The 23,441-nt window shown below is 34.2% G+C and overlaps 3 protein-coding genes across 4 annotated transcripts; all 3 read right to left on the bottom strand.

The window, feature by feature from the left end:
• Window positions 1-2,812: 2,812 nt before the first annotated feature.
• LOC123219233 (G-type lectin S-receptor-like serine/threonine-protein kinase At4g27290) lies at window positions 2,813-6,155 on the bottom strand. Of its 2 annotated transcripts, XM_044641061.1 has the most exons (8): window positions 5,372-6,155; window positions 4,777-5,119; window positions 4,569-4,697; window positions 4,313-4,470; window positions 4,004-4,214; window positions 3,641-3,878; window positions 3,319-3,469; window positions 2,813-3,246 (listed from the first exon to the last, which is right to left on the bottom strand). In XM_044641061.1, exons 1-8 carry the CDS (start codon window positions 6,059-6,061, stop codon window positions 2,944-2,946), a joined length of 2,223 nt encoding a protein of 740 aa, XP_044496996.1. In that variant the 5' UTR covers window positions 6,062-6,155; the 3' UTR covers window positions 2,813-2,943. The 2 variants fall into 2 exon arrangements, with proteins under 2 accessions (XP_044496996.1, XP_044496995.1); XM_044641060.1 differs by having other exon boundaries at window positions 4,777-6,155.
• Window positions 6,156-9,241: 3,086 nt separating this feature from the next.
• Window positions 9,242-14,111, bottom strand: LOC123218251 (receptor-like serine/threonine-protein kinase SD1-8). The gene is made up of 7 exons (XM_044639555.1): window positions 12,731-14,111; window positions 10,912-11,046; window positions 10,641-10,828; window positions 10,346-10,556; window positions 9,999-10,236; window positions 9,757-9,907; window positions 9,242-9,664 (listed from the first exon to the last, which is right to left on the bottom strand). Exons 1-7 carry the CDS (start codon window positions 14,007-14,009, stop codon window positions 9,353-9,355), a joined length of 2,514 nt encoding a protein of 837 aa, XP_044495490.1. The 5' UTR covers window positions 14,010-14,111; the 3' UTR covers window positions 9,242-9,352.
• A 4,765-nt stretch (window positions 14,112-18,876) lies between these two features.
• On the bottom strand, window positions 18,877-22,586 carry LOC123218436 (G-type lectin S-receptor-like serine/threonine-protein kinase B120). Its single transcript, XM_044639896.1, has 8 exons — window positions 21,099-22,586; window positions 20,899-21,009; window positions 20,519-20,763; window positions 20,220-20,430; window positions 19,892-20,129; window positions 19,668-19,815; window positions 19,322-19,585; window positions 18,877-19,123 (listed from the first exon to the last, which is right to left on the bottom strand). The coding sequence occupies exons 1-8, from the start codon at window positions 22,417-22,419 to the stop codon at window positions 19,076-19,078; spliced, it is 2,586 nt and encodes an 861-aa protein (XP_044495831.1). The 5' UTR covers window positions 22,420-22,586; the 3' UTR covers window positions 18,877-19,075.
• Window positions 22,587-23,441: the final 855 nt, after the last annotated feature.

The raw sequence follows: 23,441 nt of genomic DNA, 5'->3' as shown, positions 1-23,441 counted from the left end.
AAATGATGGATCGAGAAATTATGCCAACGCAAATGTAAGAGAGTTGTAGAAAAATTGGTAAGGTTTGTTAATAATAAAAGAAGATATTTTTCACTTAAATATCTTTAAGTATGTTAAATTAAACCAAATGTATGGATCAAGAAATTACAACCCCACAAAAATAAGAGAGTTGTGGAAAAATTGGCAAGGGAAAAGTGAGGTAAATAAAAAGTTTTACGTTCAAAGTGAGGTCTTCTTTACATTCGAAGTGTGTTTTTACTGGTCATAAATGTCTCCTTTCACAGAACTCATGACATAAAAGTCCACATTCCACATTTCCGATTGAACTTTCATAAAACTCATGACATAAAAATCCACATTCCACAATTTCGGTTCAATATTAAATAATTAACGTAACATTCCTTATTTAATAGACCGATTTATCATGAAAATATTTTTTATTTTAAATATACCGTGTATCATGATTTTATTTTTAGATTTTATAATTTAAAACACATATTAATAATTTAAAAATTTATAAACTATTTAACTATTTATATATTAGTATTATCAAACAGTATAAAATATACACACATATCTAACTTTTTTTTTTTTATAATTTATTGATATAAAATTTATGGATGTGTGTTATTTAAAAAAAAAAGAAAACGGTAAAAATTATTATTAATTGAACTGGAAATTAAATAATTAGTGAATTATTGTCGCATGAACAATTCTCTAAGTAATAATTGATGTCGAATGAAACAAATTGAGTAGACTTCTCACAACATACTTGCGTACACTGTCTTCCACTTGTTGTCTTTGACCTCTTAAAGGGCCCCCATTGATGAACAAGCAGTTTTGATGTGCCAACAACACCCGATGGCGACTATTAAAATAATCACTTGTTAAATCAATAAAATGTTTTAAAATTGTATTTGAACAAGACAAAAGACTTATTCTCACTCCAAATTTATATTTGTTAATTTTTAAAAATATAAATACTTATTCACTTGTTAAATTTTATTGTTACTATTAAAAGTAAAATTATTATTTAAAAATTTTATTTAAATTCATATTTTATGATTATTATTAAGTTTTAAATTTTTGTCATATAATCTTATATTTTTTAGGTTTAAAAAATAACTTTCCCCCTTAAATCTAGAATTACAAACTGTTATTTTTTTCTCATATATAACTGCTTCTTAACTTTCCAAAAAATTTTAGATTCATCCCTATTCTACCTCAATTTCCAGATCTTTATGTCCAAAACCATTCGCCATCTCTAACTATCGACTTTCTCTCTCCTAATCACTCTCCCTTCCCTCTCTGAGTATCTTTGTCGAAGATAAAGACGAACGATCTTCGTCTAAGATAAGTACGGTCGGAAAGGAAAAAGAGAGTGACTGGGAGGGAAAGAGTTGAAGGTTGGAGATGGCAAATGGTTATCAGAGAGATGATGAAAAAAGCCCAGGGGGAAAATGGTTATTTTTCAAATTTTAGATAGAAAAAATTGTTAGATTTTTAAACTAAAGAGAAATATGATAAAATTTCAATTTTTTAAATATTTTTAGCTAGATGATGATTTTATCTCTAACAGTAACAGTAAAATTTCACAAACGGATGATATTTAAATTTTAAAAAATTAGTGGATGTGAGTTTCCATTTACACTAAACCTTGGGTGGGAATAAACCTTTTGCCCTTAAATCAATCTCCCAAAGAAATTATTTACTCTGAGTTATTTAAATATATTTGAGACTAAACGGGTCAACACAATTACATCTTAAAATCTTAATAAATGTTATAACAAATTAATATTATTAAATATTAGATAATCATAATAATTTTAAAACTGTTGTGACCTGAAGTCTCACATCGCTCCCATACAGTCCACTGAGTGTGTGTATAGGCAGGGGCCAGAAGCCCTTAACTCAACAGACGCGTTTTAGGAACAAAACCGTGCGAGCCTAAAGCCCAAAGCGAACAATATCTGTTGGGTTGTTTATAACACGTTATCAGCACGATTCACGATGGAGGGGTGTGTTGTGACTTGAAGTCCCACATCGCTCCCATGCAGTCCACTGAGCGTGTATATAAGCAGGGGCTAGAAGCCCTTAACTCAACAAACGCGTTTTAGGAACAAAACCGTACGGACCTAAAGTCCAAAACGGACAATATCTGTTGGGTTGTTTATAACACGTTATCAGCACGATTCGCGATGGGGGGTGTGTTGTGACCTGAAGTCTCACATCACTCCTGTGCAGTCCACTGAGCGTGTATATAGACAAGGGCCAGAAGCCCTTAACTCAACAGACGCGTTTTAGGAACAAAACCGTACGGGTCTGAAGCCCAAAGCGGACAATATCTGTTGGACTGTTTATAACAAAAACCTTATACACTATATTATATAGAGATTTCTGGTGCATCATTATTAATTTTCTTATACACAGGGAAAATGATATATTATTAAAACTTAAACAAAATAATAAAAATAATAATAAAGACCTTTAATTTATGGTTTTCAAAAAAAATATCATATTTAAATAGATGAACTTTCTAAATTATTGTTCATCCTAAACCTAATAAAAAATAAATGTCGATTGAATAAATTTAATCACATTTTGGTGCATTGAATTTTTTATTAGAAATGTATTTTTAAAAAATTAACTTTGTGTTTAAAAAACTAAAGAATGTATAATTACTAAATGAAAACTCTTCCACGTTTTAATGAATATATCACTTTGAGGATTAAACATTGTTGACAACTCGTAAAATTGTTCAAATGATACTGAGTATTATAGTTTTAATTATAATTTTATGAGATTCAACACCTTATTATTGACGATAATCTTAATTTAAAAATGGTTGCATCTTAAACAATAAGCACAATATCAGCTACTTACAGGAGAATATGTTCATAAAGTTCCAACTCAAATTACAAGAAATGAAAGTAGGTAGCAAAATTAACGACCTTCTAAAAATGTAACAGTCATCTCATTGGAAACCAGTTTTCCAAGAGACGATGTATCTGTCTCTGACAAAGACCTTTCCGCATAAAATCCAGGCCTTCCTGGTTTAGGCAACGACACAGTCTCGCTATCCAACATCAACAGCACAGACGGCATTATTGGCCTATCTTCTGGCCGCTGTTGGACGCATAAAAGCCCCACTTGTATACATCTTAATCCTTCCGAATCAGGAACTTCTTTTTGTACCACTTCATCCACCAGCTCCAGGGCCCTGCCTTCACTCCATAATTTCCATGCCTATAACCAGTTCAATCAATGTATCATAATGCAGAATACCCAACTTAGCAAAATTAATGAACTGTTACTTACATGTCCCAGAAGGTTGAGTTTGTGATCAGAATGGAAAAATCCCCGGTTCTTTTTGCCACTCACAGTCTCCAATAGTATCACTCCGAAGCTGAAGACATCAGATTTTAACGAAAAATGTCCATCTATTGCATACTCTGGGGGCATATAACCACTGCATCCATAATATCATTAAAGTGATGTTTGAGAGGCTGAGTTGAAAGCTATAAATATCGGAAACAACTAGCATGTGCATGTGCTTTGAAGTATACAATTAGGTATACAAATAATATGTTATCAGTAAAAATGTATACACATAGTTTTGTTGTTACTTATATACACTTACTAGGTTCCAACTACCCTGGTTGTATTTGCTTCAGTTTGATCTGCCCCAAACATTCTTGCCATTCCAAAGTCTGAAATTTTGGGATTCATCTCATGGTCTAGTAGAACATTGCTTGCTTTAAGGTCTCTGTGTATTATTCTAAGCCTTGAATCTCTATGAAGATAAAGAAGGCCTCGGGCTATCCCCACAGTAATGTCAACTCTCTTTTGCCAGTTCAGTAAATGACGCCTTGATTCATCTGCCTCAGTGACATAAACTTTGGACTAAGAGCTTGATTGAATATAAATCCCGTTTGTCAAAGTAAATGAAAAATAAGAAGTGTTAACTAATGCAACAAGTTTTATAAAGAGTTAAGATGCAAACCAAAGATGAAGGAATCCAAACTTCCATTTGGCATATACTCATAGATCAACATTCTTTCTTCTTGTTGGATGCAACAACCAAGAAGCCTCACCAGATTACGATGTTGGAGTTTTGAGATCAAAATCACTTCATTCTTGAACTCTTTAAGACCCTGTCCTGAATTCTCTGCTAGCCTCTTTACTGCTATTTCTTGTCCAGATTGCAGCTCTCCCTACACAGCGATAGTAAAATTAGAAGTGAAACAGTAAGAACTTACATTTGAAGGTAAATGAAAGTTCTTCTGAAGCCATTATGCTAATGAAAATTTACCTTATATACAGGGCCAAATCCTCCTCTTCCAATTTTATTGGCATCAGAGAAGAAGTTTGTGGCAGCTTCAATAGTGGCCAATTCCACCAAAGGAAGATCAATATTATCCTCCTGCTCTTTAGACATGCTAATGCTGATCGGATTGTCTGTCTGGTTACCTATTTTTCAGAACAAGGACTAATCAATGAGTTGAAAAACAAGAGACCAAAATTTCATCAAAAGTATCACATAATGTCTATAACTGTGATATTTATACCTCCAATTTGTTTCTTTTTCCAAATCAGGAACCAACTGATTGAAGAGAAGATGATCATTACTGATGCCACTGATATAGAAACAACAATAACCAAACTACCTTGTTTTTTACTTGTGTCAGCATTAGATTCTGATGACCAAAAGAGAGATGATATTAGTATAATTTCAAGTGCTACTTAACATTTGAGGTAAATATACAATAATCTCACCTACTTCAGAAGCTGCAACTCTTATGTTAAGATCTTGTCCATTCTCTGCAACTTGTTTTATATCAATCAAGCCTCCAAACCATGTCACACACTCCTTGTCATCGCTGCTGCTGCTGCTGCTGCCCAGTTGTGCATAAGCCACACAAGAGCAGTTCTTCAGGCATTCTGCCTTGCAGTCTTTGATGGTCATATTAACATTCACCCGAAATTGCATTGCATCTGGCAGTTTCAGTCCGGTAATTTTCAAGAATCTGTCTCCTCTGCAAATGTTTGGATCCTTTCGAACACACCCGCCTGACCAGTCGAAGATCTTCCAGTCTTGCAATGATCTCGGTACAAAGCCCTTCAAACACTCACAGTTTGGAGATTTGTCAGTGTTGCAATAGGCATAACTACCACACAAGCCATAATTGTCACACCGGTCTTCTTGAACGGTGAACAATTGATACCAACCAACCCGTTCATTCCATGATAGGTGCTGAACTACACCAGAGTGACTTAACAGAAACCTTGAGCTGACATTTTTTGTGATTTCAAATGCATAATACACTTCATCAGCATTGAATATAAACATTGGTGTTAAAATGGGGTTTACCATAAAAGCTGGAGCTCCACTGAATTGTGTGTTACACCAGGGTCCACTTCGGAACAGCACAGTTGATCCTCTACTTAGAACAAACTGAGGAAGTCCACCACGATTTAAACCATAAGAATAGTTTCCAAATGAAGGATCATCTGAGCTTTTCCAGGATGTCAAGTATCGATTCAGGCCAGTTTTCAAATTCCATCCAAGCTTCATGCCTGGTAACAAAGTATCAGATGGGTAATCAAAGCTCTGCCACACATAGTTTTCAACTTTGCTATCAGATGCATCTTTCAAAACAAAATTTCCTGTATCCAGGAGCTGTGCAACCGGACTTTTTGCGGTATGCGTTGAACTTGAGGACCAAATAACATCCCCTTCTTGGTTGAGAATGACCAGCATTCCATCTTTGCCGAATGTTAAAATGCCAGAAGAATTTCTAAGGGGTTTGTTTCTGTTTGCAACCCAAACAACAGTCTTAACCGGAATATTCTTGTACCATATTCCTAGATATTGATCATTGGCATTGCCAGGAGTGAAGAAACCTAGTTCAAATTTCTTCCCCGATGAAACTATTGTCTGGCTGCCATTGATGGACTGTTTTGGACTTACAGTGTCACTTGCAATTGAGATCTTTGCAAGAAAGAATGCCAAAAACCAGAAAACCGCCAAAGAGGGAGAGCTGTTCTTAAGATTTTCCATAAGTTTGTTTTTCCATGCCTCATCTGCAAAGAGAACTTGGCCTGTAGCACTTTATTCTTCCACTTGAAAAAAAGACGAAGACTTGAGACTCATGATTGAACAATTAAGGGATACAAAGTCTTATTAAAGTGCGGAGTAGTTAAATGTCATGGGGCCAGCTTTCCGTCTCCTTGGAAACTAAAAACAAATATATAAACTTAGATTCCATGGAGAGGGACTAGATTTTGAACCAAAACCATGCTAAAAAGAAAAAATAGAACCATCCTTGTAGCTACTGCAACATACAGAGTGTTTTCTGCAGTAAACATGGAAACTGCAACAATCAAAATTTAGAAATGAAGAAAATCAGGCATTTTTTTTTTATTTGCACTACTTTCATCCATCTTCATATTTCATCTTTAAATAAAAAATTATATCATTCTTAATGGTAATTAAGTGGCAGGAATTATATAAAACACTTAATGTTGACGGTGACATAGAAATAAGAGCAACACCTAACTACAACACAACAGGAGAAAGTTAATATTGTAAGATGGAAAAGTTGAATATGTCAGTGTCAAGTTAACAACTGGAACCATGATTTTATTAGAAAATTTGATTACTGTGGATGAGATTTTTCTTTGCGGAGGCATGTTGATTTATTTGTTGCAATTCTTAAGATTACATCATTCTTAGTATTGTGAAAAGTATACTACTTGGGTGAAACAATTAATGAAGCAACTCTATATCGAGGTACATATAAAAATAACTGGAATTACTTGAATCAAGATCTTTTGACAAAGTTGCATATCCACCGACATTATCAGAAGTATGTTATTTATTATTATATTTTTTTAACCGGAGACCCATCCATAAACTTGAAACACAGTGATCGAACTTATAATTACTATATTAGGTAAATCAAAATTTTATAAGCATGAGAAAAGAATTTGAAAATTTTAATGTTTTATCAATTTTACTAACTTTTGAAGTCTAAATATTTTATTTTTAGTGAAAATAAGGGGATAAATGATGCTAGCTTCAAATTTTCCTTTGTACACGTTTAGAAGACTAGAACTGATGTCTAGGTAACATGACAATACTTAAAAAAGTAGTACGAGAAATTTGTGTAAAACTTTGGAAGGAAACTAAATAATAAATCTACGTAAACTAAGATAATGATGTGTCACTATATGATTGTATAATTTTAAATTAAAGAAAAAATAACATCTTGTTATATATTGGCATATTATTGTCAACTCATAATTAGTACTCATAATTATTGTACATAATTTTTATGCAAAACTAAAGGCAGCTTAGCTAGAAACTTCTGAAGCTAACCAGAAATGGTTTGATTTGATTAAAGTGCCATGAAATAGCCAAATGTCAAATTGACATTCAAATAAGAATTGAAGGTTAATGTTTCTCTCCGAAGAGTTGCAATGGAGATAATTCAGAGTGGTTTGCTAAAATACAGATGACTGGAATTCCATTGTCATTCGACAGTTAATTTTGAAGAAAAAATAGCCTCCATTTAAACATTTGTAAGTCAAAGAAGTTGCTCAAAAAGAACAGGGTATACAGAGATTAAAATGCTTTGTGATCATATTTTACATCAATCATTTTTTCCTATGAGATAAACATGATGACTTGTGTGTCCAAAGTGGATAATATGTTGACAATGAATTGCACTATTGAATTAGGATATTACAAATGGTATCATATCTATCATATGTGTCTTTTTGAGTGACGATGGGACAAATCTCAAAGAAGACGTTAAGTCTTGTAAGGGGATGAATGTGATATCTCTAGGCAAATCTTACATTAGCAAACACAAATTAGATTTTAGATTTGTATATGCATTCCTAATTATTTGGGATACTAAGATAATACTCATTAAATAATCTTTGATTCTTTTAGCTGTTAAGATGCATTTTAGATTATAAAAACAAACCCCTAATAGATTGTATATCTAAAATGAACAATATCTTATCAGTGAATTGTCCTTTTGGACCAAAATGTTACATTTTTTTGTGTGTTTGCTTCATCACACAGACGTTTTTGGAGTGGCGATATGTCTATGAATTAATGGATGTTTGGTTGAAAATCCTTCAGGGATTAAGTTGTATGCAATTGAGGCAATTGTATGGCCAACAAGGACCTAAAATATTCTTCTTACAAGGATTTTTTCAGGGAGAAAAGCAGTATACTACAAAATAAAAGCCACTATTTTCCTATGCTTGAGCTAGTTTGCAGTTCAGTCCTTCATTGTCAAGGAGATGAATGCGAGAGTTCATAGCAGAAATATTGAAGAGCGCAAAAGATAGAAGAAGATCATAATATACATTTGAATACTTACATGATTGAAACAATAATCAGTTTTGATCAAAGAAAAATATGGATAGAGAGATGTGAAATCATTCAAACACATGATGTGTTTACAACACCTACTCTTGCAATCACTTGGAAATTTGTAAGAATAATTTATTTTCTCTTGGAGTAATCACCTTCAAGCACTTTATTCAAATAAATTAAATGGAAATAATGTTAAGATAAACAAACATATGAATTAAAATCAACCATACACAATATTTGGTGGCCTACCAAAACTTGACTGCAATGAAGATCTTTAATTTCACTTGAAAAGATATTAGTACACTGATAGAAGGTTTCCAACTTCTTGTTTTCAAATTCTGGGTCTCATTTTTCTTAACATCTTAATCAGTTGTTCTTAGAATTCTACCCACTTTTTTCTAGCTAGAGAGTTGTTTTTCCTTCTCTTTTTTCTACCTAAACTCCATAAGATTCATCATGCATATAATTAGGATTATGAGACTTTGCTCAAGCTTTAAATGTCAGACTTGTCTTGACAATTTGCAGGCTTCATTGACTAGGAAAAACAAAAGAAAATGGAAGAGTGAAGGAGAAGCATAAAAGAAAAATGAGAGATAACTGACAAGAAAAAAGATTGAAGGCCTTTTTTTGGATCAAATGTGATATTTAATCGGGAAGTAAAGTTAGCTTCTAGTTGAATCTTCCTCTATTTATGGTGCTCTGTAGTGTAATACAATTCATGACAGCAGGAGACATTTATGAAGAATATGTGTGTATTTCAAAATTCTGACCCCCTGAGAAATAAATATTACATTGTGAACTAGCTCATTTTTGTTGAGACAGATTAAATGAAGATATCTGTTATGGGATAAACCACAAAGACTCATTTCCAAAGTAAAAATTACGGCAGAAGATATACAAAGAAAATTCCAAAAGTTTTCCAAATATACAATTTACCAGATTAGGTTTTTCCTTTCACTACCTAGCATCTAGCATTGTAACTGTGACCTGGTTTACTGTGCATGATTCATCATGCTTGCTCGAAGATGAATCGGTTTCAGGAGGGTTTCTTCCGAGGCAAAATCCAGGGATTTTAGGCTGGGGCATTGTTGCAGTTTCACTGCCCAACATCAAAAGCACAGCTGACATTTTTGGCCTTTCTTCTGCATTCTCCTGGACACATAACAGCCCAACCTGCATACATCTCAATACTTCATGTGCAGGATATGAATCGCCCACTGCTGGATCTACTACTTCCAACCCCTTTCCTTCTTTCCACATTCTCCATACCTGCAAACAAGATAGTTTTAATTATTTTTCAGTTTTATTTCAAATTATAACATGTTACTGATAGAAGAATTATTTGATACTTATGTACTTACATGTCCAAGAAGGTTAAGCTCGCTGTTTGAGTGGTAAAATCCTCTGTTCTTCTTGCCACTTACAATCTCCAACAACAGAACTCCGAAGCTGAAAACATCAGATTTCACTGAGAAGAGTCCATCCATTGCATATTCGGGAGACATATAGCCACTATAGGTAAAAAATAAAACTATATTAGTAAATTGAGTAAAGTATATTCTGTGTTGTAAATGAGTAGAGAAAACTAGTTTATGAAACATACTATGTTCCAACCACTCTCTTGGTATTTGCTTCTGTTTGATCTCCTCCGAATATTCTAGCCATGCCAAAGTCTGATATTTTTGGGTTCAAGTCCTTGTCAAGTAGAATGTTACTTGCTTTGAGATCTCTATGAATAATTCTAAATCTAGAATCTTGGTGAAGATAAAGAAGTCCTCGAGCGATCCCAGAAATAATATTGAAACGCCTTTGCCAATTCAGTAGATTGCTTTTTGCTTTATCTAAAACAAAATTTGAATCAAAACAAGTAAACCAAAGTCAAGATCAATTTTTCTAATGCCATTCAAAAATAGCCTAATTTAAAGTTCATCAAGTACTGAGAGGACTAACTGAATAAAATAGAATCAAGGCTTCTATGTTCCATGTACTCATATATCAGCATCTTTTCATCCATGTCAATGCAGCAACCAAGCAGTCGAACCAGATTTCTGTGCTGCAGCCTGGCAATTAATTTGACCTCATTCTTGAATTCTTCAATGCCTTGCCCAGAGTTTCTTGAGAGCCTCTTTACTGCTATCTCTTGACCCTCCACTAACCTACCCTGAGTTGTTCAAAGATATATCTATAAGCTAAATTACAGCATTTAATTTGTACAGGACAGTGTATTATATGACATGGGATTTACCATATAAACACTGCCAAAGCCACCTTGTCCAAGTTTACTTTCTTCAGAAAAGTTGTCCGTGGCTGTTGCTATGGTATCAAAATCAAATAATGGCAATTCAAGTTCGTCTGTCTTTTCACCAGAGTAGTCTCTTTTGCTAGAGATAACCACTTCATTCAGTAGTAAATCTTGGCTTCTTTCTAGAGGACCTGATACAGGAGTATTTAAAAACAAAATGGGTAACTGCAATTTTATGTTCATTTTCACTAAATGGAAACGTATTCTTTTTTACCTCTCTGTTGTGTCTTCCCTTTTCCTGTAAATAACAATTTCCTTTTCCATAGAAAAAAGGCAACGACTCCTAAAACCAAAATGACACCACCAACTGTAAAGCCTATTATCAGAGGAATTGCACTCCTTCCATCACCTGAAATGCAAAGCTTGTGATCAGTTTCACTGTTATTTAGGCCTAAAAAAATGCATTAGTGTTGTTTGTTTTGACATTATAAATGAGCAAGTTTCAACATTTTCAACATTTCCACCCAAACCAGATATTCTATGCCATGTATGCGTATATATATATATATATATAAAATTGCCGATAGACCTAACATTGCAGAAAAAAAAAATCCGATGGGTTTGTGGCTAAACCATCATTATCAACCCTTTCTTAGCAACCAAGAATTCTTCAAATTCTATAATGTTAAAAAGATAATATTTGTCACATCTTGCATCTCTATTACTAGCTAATAAATTCAGGAATCCAGTGTATAAGACTTGGTGAATTCAGTTCATAAGGTTTAGGTTTGCATTGCTACTAAGATATGCTTTCGAGTGAAGGATTTTTCGTATGAAACTCAAAGCAGACACTATCAATTTGGTTGGCGAATTTGACAATATTCTTTAACTCAGCCGTGCTTGATGATTAATGCTACCCCAATAAATAAAGTACCTTACACACTACATTGGTGGTTGGTATTCTTTTAATTCAAAATTTAAACATTTATTCCTGCCATCAAGTCTGTGCTCCATTCGAGATGACAGAGATGTATGCGGAAACATTTACACCTAATTCAATGACAGAGGGGCCATCATATTTTCAAACACAACCAATAAGTCAGTGATTCAAGCTGCCCTTTGAAATAGAATTTGCCACATGACAACATGGTTGTTTAATTATTCAACGTTGTGCAAACCATAGTGTTATTTTCTTCTGTATGGATGCAGTTTGGGTCCTACAATTGTATCATTTTGGACCTATTGCTAACCAAGATTTCTACAATTTAAGGTGTAGGCATTTAAAATGTTAACACAGAAACAAATTAATCAACAATTTATATGCAAAACATAGAAGAAAATAGAGAACACCCCAGTATAAAAGAAAATAGAAAAACAATGGCACAAAATTTTTGACCATCACATAAAATATGCATACTTTTGAAAAAATACAAGAAAGAAAAATAAGATTTTATTGAGTGGGTGGGTGGGGTTTTGTGTGAATAGAACCTAAACCAACAAATAAATAAAAGCTAACCTACCTTTCTTATATCTTTATCACTTTAAAACCCTCCATTATTCTAAGAGTTGACTTTAAGGACTCGTTTGATAAAAAAACCTTTTCAGTAGGACCCCTAGAGTTGTTGTCCTCTTCCCGTCTTAGATGTTTAAGTCCTAGAAAAGGCTATTGGACCTGCCCCAGGCAAAATTCTACTGTCAAATATGTCGGCCCACAGAGTACACAACCAAGCTTCTGTTGTGGCCCCGGACTTCAAAAAATAATAATATTTGATTAAGTAATTTTAAATTAAAAAATAAATAAATCACCTGATCACCTTAGTTAATTCAACTAAGTTTATATAATTTGTTTGTGTGAGTTGTCTTATCGCACAGATCACCTGAAATCAGGGATACCCATCCCAGACACAGACAATCTTAACGCTTTCTGGTCACAAATCTGAATTATGTTTATGGATTCAGGTGACGGAAAGTTGAACGGCTAAGAGCTCCTCACTGTTTCTAGTTATGTTTCTTAACAAAATGGGCCAATACTATGAACATTCAATTATATAAAATGACTAAATGATATGAGAATTGTAGAGATTTAATGGTACCTATATCGGAAGCAGCTAATCTAACATAGAGATCTTGGCCATCTTCTGCATATTTCCGCATGTCAAGGAGGTCGCCCGTCCATATGACACAACCAGAGCCACCGTTGCTTACATTGGCGTTTGCATAAGCTGTACAAGAACAATTCCTCGAACATAACTCCTCACAATCCTTCAGAGTCATTTTCATGTCAAAAAATGAGGTGCTAGTATCTGGCGACTTCATATTCTTCAAATGCAAAAACTTGTCTTTCAAGCATTGCAACTCTGTCTTTCTGACACACCCATCTGATCCGAGCCTCAAGCTCCAGGCTTGGGGATTTTTAGGTTGAAATCCTTTCATGCAGTTGCAGACAGGTGAATCATTTGCATCACATATCCCATATGGACCGCACTCCTGATAATCGTCACACTGGTCTTTTGGTGCGTACCAAAATGGGTTCCATTCTTGATTCTCTTCAACCCATGTAAATCTTTGAAGACGGCCGGATGAATCAACCGTCAATCTTGACAACAACTTCTTGTCTGTTACATTAAATGAATAATACACTTCATCTTGATCTATAACGAATTCGAAGTTCATGTTAGACAGAGGTGCCATTTCTGGGACACCACTGAATCTAAGCCCGTTCCACGGCCCACTCCGATACATTTTTTTTTGTTTGTTCAACAAGAAAATTTCTGGGTATCCATTAAAATCCACCTTGAAAGTATAGTCCCCAGATGAAGGATCATCTTTGCCTTTCCATGAAGTTAAATTCCTCTCAAAAACTTTTTCAAGATCCCACCCCAGCTTCATGCCTGGCAACAAAGTATCCGTCGGGTAATCAAAACTTTGCCACAGAATTTCACTGCCATTATCTTCTCTTAGAACAAAGTTTCCAGAGTCTAGAAGTTGAGCAGCAGGGTTGACGGCCTTAGTTTGATTTGAGGACCAAACAATTGTCCCTCCTTGATCAAAAAGAGCAATGCTTTGGTTGTAGATTTTGAGGGTTCCGGATGAATTTGCAAGCGGGGTGTCTCTGTTAGCAACCCAGACATACGTTGTATCAGGGACGTTCTTGTACCATATACCAACATACCATTTCCCTGAATTGTCCGGTGAGAAAAGTCCAAGCTCGAAGACACCACCTTCAGAGACAAGAGTTTGGCCATTGGTGAGGCTTTGAGTTGGTGTTATGGAATCTGCAGAGGTAGCAATTGTTGGGAAGAAAATGATTAGTGTCAAGAATACAAAAATGGTGTAGCAATGGCGCCTGGGCATATTCCTCATGTTCTTCATTCAGCCTTCTTTCGCTCACAAAAGCCTGCGAGCATTTGGGTAATTATTTGATGGAAAAACAAAAAAGAAATAGAGCCATGGACTCGCCGTTTCCTCTATTTTTTTTTTAAGTCTTGGCCATTCTTATTTCTGCTTTGAACGATCCTTAAAAAAGACAAAAGTTACCTAAGTCAAACTTGTATGAAAATAAAACACATGAGATGACAGAATTATGCTGGGCTTAACTTGGGCTTATGAGTTCGGGAGCATTTGTATTTTTCAAGTAGGAAGATAACCTAACATTCATTTGTATTTTAGCCATCCCTGTCTTGATATTCCGTGATTAGATTTGAAGATTAGTTCTAGCAAGTAGAAGACAAAAACAAATTTTCACACAAACGAGAAAAAATTTTCCATCATAAGACAAGTCACATGCAAGTGAGGCAACTAAAACTATTGAGAACATGTCGTATGATTATAGTCATCCAACTTTAACTCTGAATATCTGATTATTTCTATACGAGCTAAAGCATGCAATCTTGTATTACCAAAAATGTTACTAGTCATCTTACACTCCAAAAACTAGTTTAAAAAATGAGCATTTTCTTTACACTTTATATACTAATACCGAACTTGATTCTCAACTAATGTAAGATATTTATCAATTCTCCCTAAATCATAAATTAGGTCATTGGTACAACACCATTCACAACCCAACAATCTCCTTTCAATCAAACTAATTAGAGAGTAAGGTATGTGAAATCTCTCCTTAATTAGACCTTTATGGATAGAATTTTACAAAAATTAAAACCGAAATCACATGGTTTGGGACTTCCCATCAACTTGGATGGGATTGATCTTAAGTTTTGATAACACTTGTTAATCCTCCACAAAAATACCATTAGGTATTTTCTACCTTAAAAGTTATCTTAAATGGGGAGACTACCTTTCACACTGTATATACCCGAACCCAATTTAATTGACAACCAATTTGGGATGCTCAATAGTAATATATCTATAAGAATATAACAAACTATGAAAATTTGTGATCACATTTTGCTCTTCATATGCACATATTTCCCATGTTGTATGTGTGCACACAGTTGCATTTTGTGTGAACATCTATACATTTATTTTTCCAATTAGGTATAGCTGGCAAGTCCTTTCTTCGTATTTGACTTTGTTCTTTGCTGTTAAAGTTTACTGATATGATTCTATACATGTGTTACTCATTGATTAACCCTTGTTGGGTAGAATGACTTAATCAATTATCGTATCTTACACAAAAAGTTGAGTGTTCATTTAGCTTAGGCCATATTTGTTTTTGCAGTAGCAGTTGCCCTTTTTTTTTTGCCTTTCCTCTCTTTCTTGTGTAAGTAGCTAGTTGGCTTAAATGGTAGGATACAATTCTATTGATGATTCTTGAAAAGATTAAAGAGATCACATGAATATTAAAGAGATTACATGGTAATTGTAATCTTTGTATTATGTCAAAGTCTAATTCCGTTTAACAAAGCTAGGTATTCGAGTGAAAAAAATGTGATTTAATTTATAAATCCAATGGGTTAAAAAAAATTGTTTTAAGTAAAACCTTAGGTGGGAAAATATTAATCACTCATATATATTTGATAAGATTATGAACTCAGTGAATTAATTAAAATGCAAAACATTACAGAAATTAGTGTCATATATTTAAATGAGAAAATGTATTTAACATTATTTTTTTATATTAGTCATATTAATACATAAATTCTTGAAGTATAATGACAGGTAATTGGACTGCTGGGACAACTTGCATGGCCCCTACCCTTGCAGCAAAACAACAAAACAAGAGTCACAATTGGCATAAGATAAGACTTTAATTTGATTTAATGTTGTGTGCCATTGACGATGATTTGAAACAAGTATACACGCAAATAAGTGCGTGCTAAGTTGACCACATTATCAACATTTGAAACAAGTACATATAATTTTTGATTGGCCAAAGGACTATTTCCCACCGAAGGTATATTTTTTCTGTAAATTGTCCCCCCGGTTAATTTTGAAAAACCCATTTATCTACTCATGAACTGTTAAAAAAAAATCAAGTTGACAAATTTAAGGGCAAAATCATCATTTTATTTGTAATATTAAAAATAAACTTAAATTTAATTTTTTTTACCCCCAAACTCTAACAACTAATAATTTTCCTTCAACCCAAGTTTTCAAAAACAATAATTTTCCCGTAAGGTTTCCAAACTTTTGGATTGAATTTTTTGACAATGATCGACAATCTCCAGGTGACGTCTTTTTCTCCTCGACGTCTCCTCTTTCCGACCGTGCAACATCTTCCCCTCCTAGGTGTCGTCGTTATACAGCTTTGGAAGTGTACGACCAGAAGGAGAGGCCGTCAAAGAGGAAGAGTAGGTGTTTGGAGATTGTCAATCGTTGTTGAAAAAATTGGATCTAAAGGTTTGAAAACCTTAGGGGGGGAATGCAGTTTTTGAAAACTTGGGTTGGGGGGAAAGTGTTAGTTTTTAGGGTTTGAGGGGAAAAATGATATGATCAACGGACTCAGTTAAGTTTAACGGCCCATGGGTGGTTAAATGGGATTTTCAAAGTTAATGGGGGGAATTTGAAAAAAAAAATACCTTGGGTGGGAAATAGTTCTTTGGCCTTTTTGATCCTTTAAATTTTTCTGTCTAAAGTACTGTTTGGCCTTGTCCACTGGATAATCAATCGTTCAAAGTAAGGCTGAAGTTTTAGTCCATTTCAATCATTCACCTGTGGGATTTTAAAATTCAACCATCATCCAATTTTCTTTAAAATTTTTAATTAATTATAAGGGTAAAATCGTTATTTTATCATTAATATTAAAATAAATAAAATTACATCTTATTTTTTTTTCTTAATTTAAAAAACTAACATTTTTTCTATCTAAAAATTGAAAAACTTGCATTTTCTCCTAGAGTTTGATTTTGGCAAATCCTACAACCAATCTGAGAAGGTCATCAACTGGTCTTTCCACCACCTTCATTCTAGGTGGTTTTTTGACGTGAAAACCATCAAAGTTTTGATTGAAATGACCAATGATTTGTGCGACGTCGCACAAATATGTGTGACATATAGTCATTTGTGCGTCAGTTGGATGATGCACAAACATGAGTGCCATCTATGTGCATAGTTTGATTGACACACAAATGGTCGGATGTCACAAAAATCGTCAATCGTTTTGGTCAACTTTTCGATGGTTTCCATATTGAGAAACCACTAGAGAGGAAGGTAGTGGGAAGGTCGGCCAATAGCCTTCCAAGAGTGGTTGCCAAAGTTGAAAAGATTAAATCCTGTAGGTAAAATGTAAGTTTTCAATCTTTTAAGTAGAAGAAAAATTATTAATTTTTAAAATTAAAAGGGGAAAGGGGAAGGGGGCTGGGGAGGAAATGAATTATAATTTTATTTATTTTAATATTAATGATAAAATAATAATTTTATCTTTATAACTAATTAAAAATTCTAATTAAAATTGAATAATAGGTAGGTATTTAGATTTTGAAATCTCGCGGTGAATAATTGGGAATTGACTAAAACTTGGGTGGGAATAGGTCCTATGGCCCTCAGAGCAATTATAAACCAAAATATGCGAAGAAGTACGAAAGACAAAGGGGCCGAAAACATGGAAATCAAGTAATCAGTGTTAAACTTTATATTAACAATAAAATTGAGAGCAATATTATATGTATCCACTTTAAACATATAATTATATATAATTATATATATTATTATGTAATTAAATGTTATTTTATCTTTAATTTAAAATCATCTAATCACAGATATAAACGTGTATCTATTTATGTATTCAAAATTGATACATATAATTTTATTATAAAATTAAGTGTATCTAATTTTAAATATTTAATTAGATATTCAAATGATATATTAACGTATTATTATAATAACATATTATTTAAATATCTAATTAGATACATATAACTAAAAATTGCTTTTATATAAAACTTATTAGTTGGCATAAGTAAACTATTCTTTCATAATTTATAGCTTTATAATTTAATACAATTCTTCTTTCCTGTCCAGATTGTCCAGTCATTTCGCTGTGTGTTACTTAAAGTATTGCATGTTTAATATTAATCTTTTTGTCTCCAGGTAATCGTCATCTGGCTGCCTAAATATTATATTAGTTGTTGGCTTTACTAATCGAATATAAAAATCGTGTTCAGCCAAAAGTTGTTGTCTCAACTAACAATGTCCATAATTTAATCGCAAGTTGCATTGTGCAGTTTAGAATGAGAATTGGTGCTAGAGGACAACCGAGTGGGTTGATCGAATACTTTAATTCCCATTTCTGTCGTCATTGAAGAAACGTTTCTTGTCTTTGCCTCCTTCTCGATACAAAGACGACAGATAATTTTTGTCCCCTCTTTGCAGGGAAAATTTTTCTTCATTTTCCATTCCTGCATGAAAATTTCTTCACACTTTCTTCACTTCATTCCCGTTAAAAAATTAATATAATATTTGTTAAGTTTTATAATACATTTGTAATAATTTAAAATTTTTAAAAATAATTCAATATATAAAGTTTAAGAAATATATAATTGAGAAGACAAATCGAGAAAAGGAAAGGGATTAGGGAAATGATGGATTGAAAATATATCTATCATTATCCCTGTCCCGTCCTTAACTGTGGGGATTTCAAATATTTTCACTCTTTTTTTTATCAGAAAATCCTTCCCTTGTATGGTGAGAGATCGGTTGAAGATTCAGTTTTATAGGTTAAATTATCATATCTAATTGGTATTTATAAAAAGTGTAATCCGCATTTTTTAGAAAGATGATACAATATGCTGTCCATTTTACACATGATATATTTTCTGATTGTATTGAAAAGTTGATAAATAAAATCATTCGGCTTCTATACAAATACCTCCACAAATTAAACGTGCAATTCGAGTATTGATAACATCCAAAATTTTTAATATCTTACAAGCTTGATTTGAGATATTCGATTCCATTACTAATACATTTTTGGTCTTGTTAAAAGGGATGGTTTCCTGCGTCCATCCACGCATGCCTGTCCCTGAACCAGCTTAAACTCAAATAGATGTCGAAGTCTCTTTTTCTTTTGATATTGAAACATCCATCTAATAACACCATTGTTAACGAAAAACCAAACCCACAAAAAAATCTGGAAATTAAATCATGAATAAAACAGCTTGTATGTGTGCCTATATATATATATGTATGTATTTATGTATGTATTTATGATGAAAAGAATCTGTATTTTCATGGAGTTTCTATCTCCCAGATACTATAGTAACAGTCAAATCATTTGAGGATACGGTGTCGTGAGCTTCCAAGGAAAAATTAACATCCACGGAATGCTTCATAGATGTAAAAGTGGGTTCTCTAGGCTTTTGTAGTGTCGGAGTTTGACTCTCGAGCATCAGCAACACATTCGCCATATCTGGTCTATGCATTGTAGAATCTTGCACACATAACATCCCTACATGTATGCATCTTAACACCTGACTTTGAGAACATGAATCTTGAATGCTAGGATCCACCAGCTCTATTGCTCGACCCTCGTTCCAAAGTGTCCATGCCTAAAACAATTCCGAATTGTTTATGTCACTCGCTACTTGTATCATATTAAGTTTAACTAGAAAGGAAATTCAATCTACTTACATATCCAATAAGGTTAGAGAATTCGGATGAACGGAAGCTATTGTTCCTCTTGCCAGAAACGATCTCTAGTAACAATACCCCGAAACTATATACATCTGACTTTACTGAAAATAGGCCTTCCATTGCATATTCAGGGGCCATGTAGCCACTGCATTGGAAGACATAGTGATATTTAGTTAAAAGAAAGCCGCTTATTAAATTGTGCAAGCATGGTATATACTTACTATGTGCCAACAACTCGGATTGTATTGGCTTCATGTTGATTGCCCCCAAATATTCTAGCCATGCCAAAGTCTGAAATCTTCGGGTTCATTTCTTCGTCCAACAAAATATTACTTGCCTTTAGATCTCGATGAATTATCCTAAGTCTTGAATCTCGATGAAGATAGAGAAGGCCTCGCGCAATTCCTTCAATAATTGCAAAACGTTTTTTCCAGTCTAGGAGGGCTTGCTTTGCTGGGTCTGACATTATGTTTATCAAATTCAAACATGAATACAGAAGCGTAAGGAATATCTATAACGAATCGCTCTAATGGGGCAAAAAACACTTACCAAATAGAAAGAAATCCAAACTTTTGTTTGGCATATACTCATAAACTAGCAACATTTCTTCTCCTTGAATGCAGCAGCCCAGCAGTCTAACAAGATTTCTGTGCTGTAATTTGGCAATTAGGATAACCTCATTTTTAAACTCCTCTAAGCCTTGTACAGATTTACTTGAAAGCCTCTTTACTGCTATTTCCTGTTCCCCGGGAAGCTTTCCCTGGCAAAAGATATAAATTTATCTTTAGTACATATCAGCTCAACCAGCAATTTAAGTATTTATGGACATGATCAATATAAAAATTTACCTTGTAGACAGGACCAAATCCTCCCTGCCCAAGCTTGTTTTCTTCTGAAAAGTTATTTGTAGCGATTGCTATGCTACTAAAATTGAACATTGGTAAATCAGCACCATTTACTTGACTTACATCCATAAGAATGTCAGCTGGTCCGGAAAGATCTGTTGAGAATTCTTCATTCCTGCTCACATCCATGATTGGCAGATCGTCCCCGTTGCTCTTGCAGCATGATAATGATGAGACTTTGTCAATGGCTACATTATAAAAAATGAGAAGAATTAGGAAAAAAACAGTTAGGGATAACAAAAAACAACATAATTTTCTTGCAGCCTGCCCAGTAAAGAACATTTTATTCTCGCAATGACAGCGGAATATACTAATTATCTTACCTCTCAGTTTTCCCCTGAATCTCCACAAAAGCCACAAAGATAAAGCCACCAGGAATGATCCAATCAAGGCAATTGATATTATTGCAGCTTTGGATAATCTGCTGCTGCCTCCTATTTCTCAAAAGAAAGTGAAATTCACCAATAGGACAATGGAAGTAGAGACTAACAGTAACAAACTTAAACAGAGGAGAAAAAGTTACCTAATTCAGAATGAGCTAGTCGGATGTTCAGTGTATTTCCACCATCTTCAAAATTCTGAACATCAATCAAATCCCCAAGCCATAACATGCAACCAATTCCATCAACATCCGCATAAGCATTACATGAGCAATTCTGCAAACATTTGTCTTTGCAAGTTTCAGAATCCCCCACAGATCCTTCGGTGTAAAAATCAGGCAACTTCATGCCCTTAAAGGTTTTAAAACCGTCTGCTCCACCGCTTTGCTCTGCTTCACTAGTATTCCTCCGGCACTGCAACTCACTCCTCCTAACACATCCACCGGACCAATTTCCCATTTTCCATTGCTCCCCATCCTTCGGTACAAAACCTTCCATACAACTGCATTTGGGAGAACTATTTACCTTGCAGACCCCAAAATTCCCACAAAAATTGTAAAGCTCACAATCGTTTAGCGGCTCTGACTGTATCTCAGTCCAGTTCTTGTTACCCTCATCCCACTTTAGCTGCTCTTCGAATCCATCCCAGGTAAGACGGAACCTCAACAAATCAGACGAATTCATTTGGTTATATGAAAAATACATGCTTCCATCAGGTGCAGGAGAAGAGAGCTTGAACCCATAAATGAAATTTGTTAAAGCAGCCATGAAGGGAAGCCCTGTGAATATTTGAGAATCCCATTGCCCAGTCCTCCACCGCCTTTTTAATTGCTCCCACATCACTATCTGTGGCGCACCTTCAGCATCAACTCCCATTGAGTAGTCTCCTGGTGAAGGATCAGAAGCAGATTTCCATGAAGTGAAAACACGATTCTCCCCACTTTTAGGATTAAACTGAAGTCTCATGCCTGGTAGATACGTATCCGTTGGATTGTCAAAACTCTGCCAATAGGCCTTCCCCATATTACCAATGTTTTCACTGCTTGACAGAACAAGATTTCCATCATTTCCAAGCGTTGCAGCTGTGTTGTTTGACTCAATTGAAGCATTAGATGACCAAACTGGAATGCTATTGCCGTCTAAAACCACCAAATTACCATCGTTATCTATGGTTAAAGTGCCGTTTCCATTGGAGATTGGCCTGTTTCTATTTGCAACCCACACAGGCGTTACTAACTCAATCTTGTTATACCATATACCAATATATCTTAGACTAGAATTTCCCGGGCTGAAGAATCCGAGTTTGAAGATTTCGTTGGCGGAAATCAAGGTGTCACCCCCGTCTTCTAAAGACTGGCCTTTCGTAAGGTTGTTAGCGCCATGGCAAAAATAAGCGAACGAACATGCAAGAAAAATGAAAGAAAAAAGAAAAGCATCAACTGGGCTCTTGAAGATATTGTTCATTTGCCTTCCTCTGAGAAATGAAATGAATTGATACAGAAGAAGACAAAGATCTAGAAAATGTAATGGCTTCAGAATGTAAGAAATTCAAAGGGTGGCCATTAGTGGTTCGGTCTGGTTTGTGAGGAAGAGAAGTCAGACTTTAGAACAAGAATATAAATGGTAGCTGTCAGCAGAAAGAGAAGAAGAAAAGAAGACGGGCGAGTGGTGGGTAGGCATAATATTAAGAAAAATCAAAACCCTCATGCAGAGACCAGCATTGACGAATCATTGCTAAGAATGAGATGTAGAAATTCTAGAAGCTCGTGGTCTACCACCCAAATAACAACAAATTCAAACAAGTTTTTTTTTTTCTATTTAAATTTCAATTGAATCAATTTCTTTTAATTTAAGTTGATTTGGTTCTAATGCTTTGGTTTTGAGGACCGGTTGTTAAATTATGAGAATCCATGAGTTCACATGTGATAGTTGTAATGTCAAAGAAAATTATCCACAGGGGCAATCTTTTCTAACCTACTTGTACCAAACAAATAGTGTAAACACGGGATGAATATGATTGCAGAAAGAAAATAAGAGGGATTCAGTTTACCAAAACATTTGTACTTGTTAATTTTTCTTTTACTAAATCATGAAGAATTTAAAAGAAAATTTTAACACATGAAACATAACATTGTTAAGTTCAAGCTAATACAAGAGGAAGGGAAAAAATATCTAATTGTCACATTATTTTTTGGAAAATAAATTATATTAATCATATTAAAATAGTTTCAGGGATTTTAATCAACACTGCAAGGGTTATACAAGTGTAACCAGTAGTTAAACGAACTTAGCCTAATAGATTAAAGAAGGCGTTGACGGAAATTGAATAATGTTGAATTTACTTAGGGAAATACATGGTAAAAATGAGAAGGAAAAAAAACCTATGTAAATAATATCATTTTACTCTCACAACGTAAAGTATCTAAAAACTCTCATATGTTAAATATCATATATATAAACAATAAAATTATGTATATCTATTTTTA

This window comes from Mangifera indica, chromosome 6 (genome assembly GCF_011075055.1).
Source record: "Mangifera indica cultivar Alphonso chromosome 6, CATAS_Mindica_2.1, whole genome shotgun sequence".
Lineage (NCBI taxonomy): Eukaryota > Viridiplantae > Streptophyta > Magnoliopsida > Sapindales > Anacardiaceae > Mangifera > Mangifera indica.
Note: the sequence above shows the minus strand (reverse complement) of the source record. Positions and strands in the feature narration are given on the sequence as shown.

Bases quoted from the DNA above. Each gene is read 5' to 3' on its own strand.
- LOC123219233 (XM_044641060.1), bottom strand. From the start codon at position 6,061: ATGGAAAATCTTAAGAACAGCTCTCCCTCTTTGGCGGTTTTCTGGTTT. The intron at 4,215-4,312 runs GTAAATTTTCAT...ATCGCTGTGTAG, and splicing joins GATTTGGCCCTGTATATAAG to GGAGAGCTGCAATCTGGACA. The intron at 3,879-4,003 runs GTTTGCATCTTA...TCACTGAGGCAG, and splicing joins TTTGGATTCCTTCATCTTTG to ATGAATCAAGGCGTCATTTA.
- LOC123218251 (XM_044639555.1), bottom strand. From the start codon at position 14,009: ATGAAGAACATGAGGAATATGCCCAGGCGCCATTGCTACACCATTTTT. The intron at 11,047-12,730 runs GTACCATTAAAT...TTTGCATTTCAG, and splicing joins ATTAGCTGCTTCCGATATAG to GTGATGGAAGGAGTGCAATT. The intron at 10,237-10,345 runs GTTAGTCCTCTC...ATTTTGTTTTAG, and splicing joins CCTTGATTCTATTTTATTCA to ATAAAGCAAAAAGCAATCTA.
- LOC123218436 (XM_044639896.1), bottom strand. From the start codon at position 22,419: ATGAACAATATCTTCAAGAGCCCAGTTGATGCTTTTCTTTTTTCTTTC. The intron at 20,431-20,518 runs GTAAATTTTTAT...ATCTTTTGCCAG, and splicing joins GATTTGGTCCTGTCTACAAG to GGAAAGCTTCCCGGGGAACA. The intron at 19,124-19,321 runs GTATCCTCAAAT...TGGTGTTATTAG, and splicing joins CCTTGGAAGCTCACGACACC to ATGGATGTTTCAATATCAAA.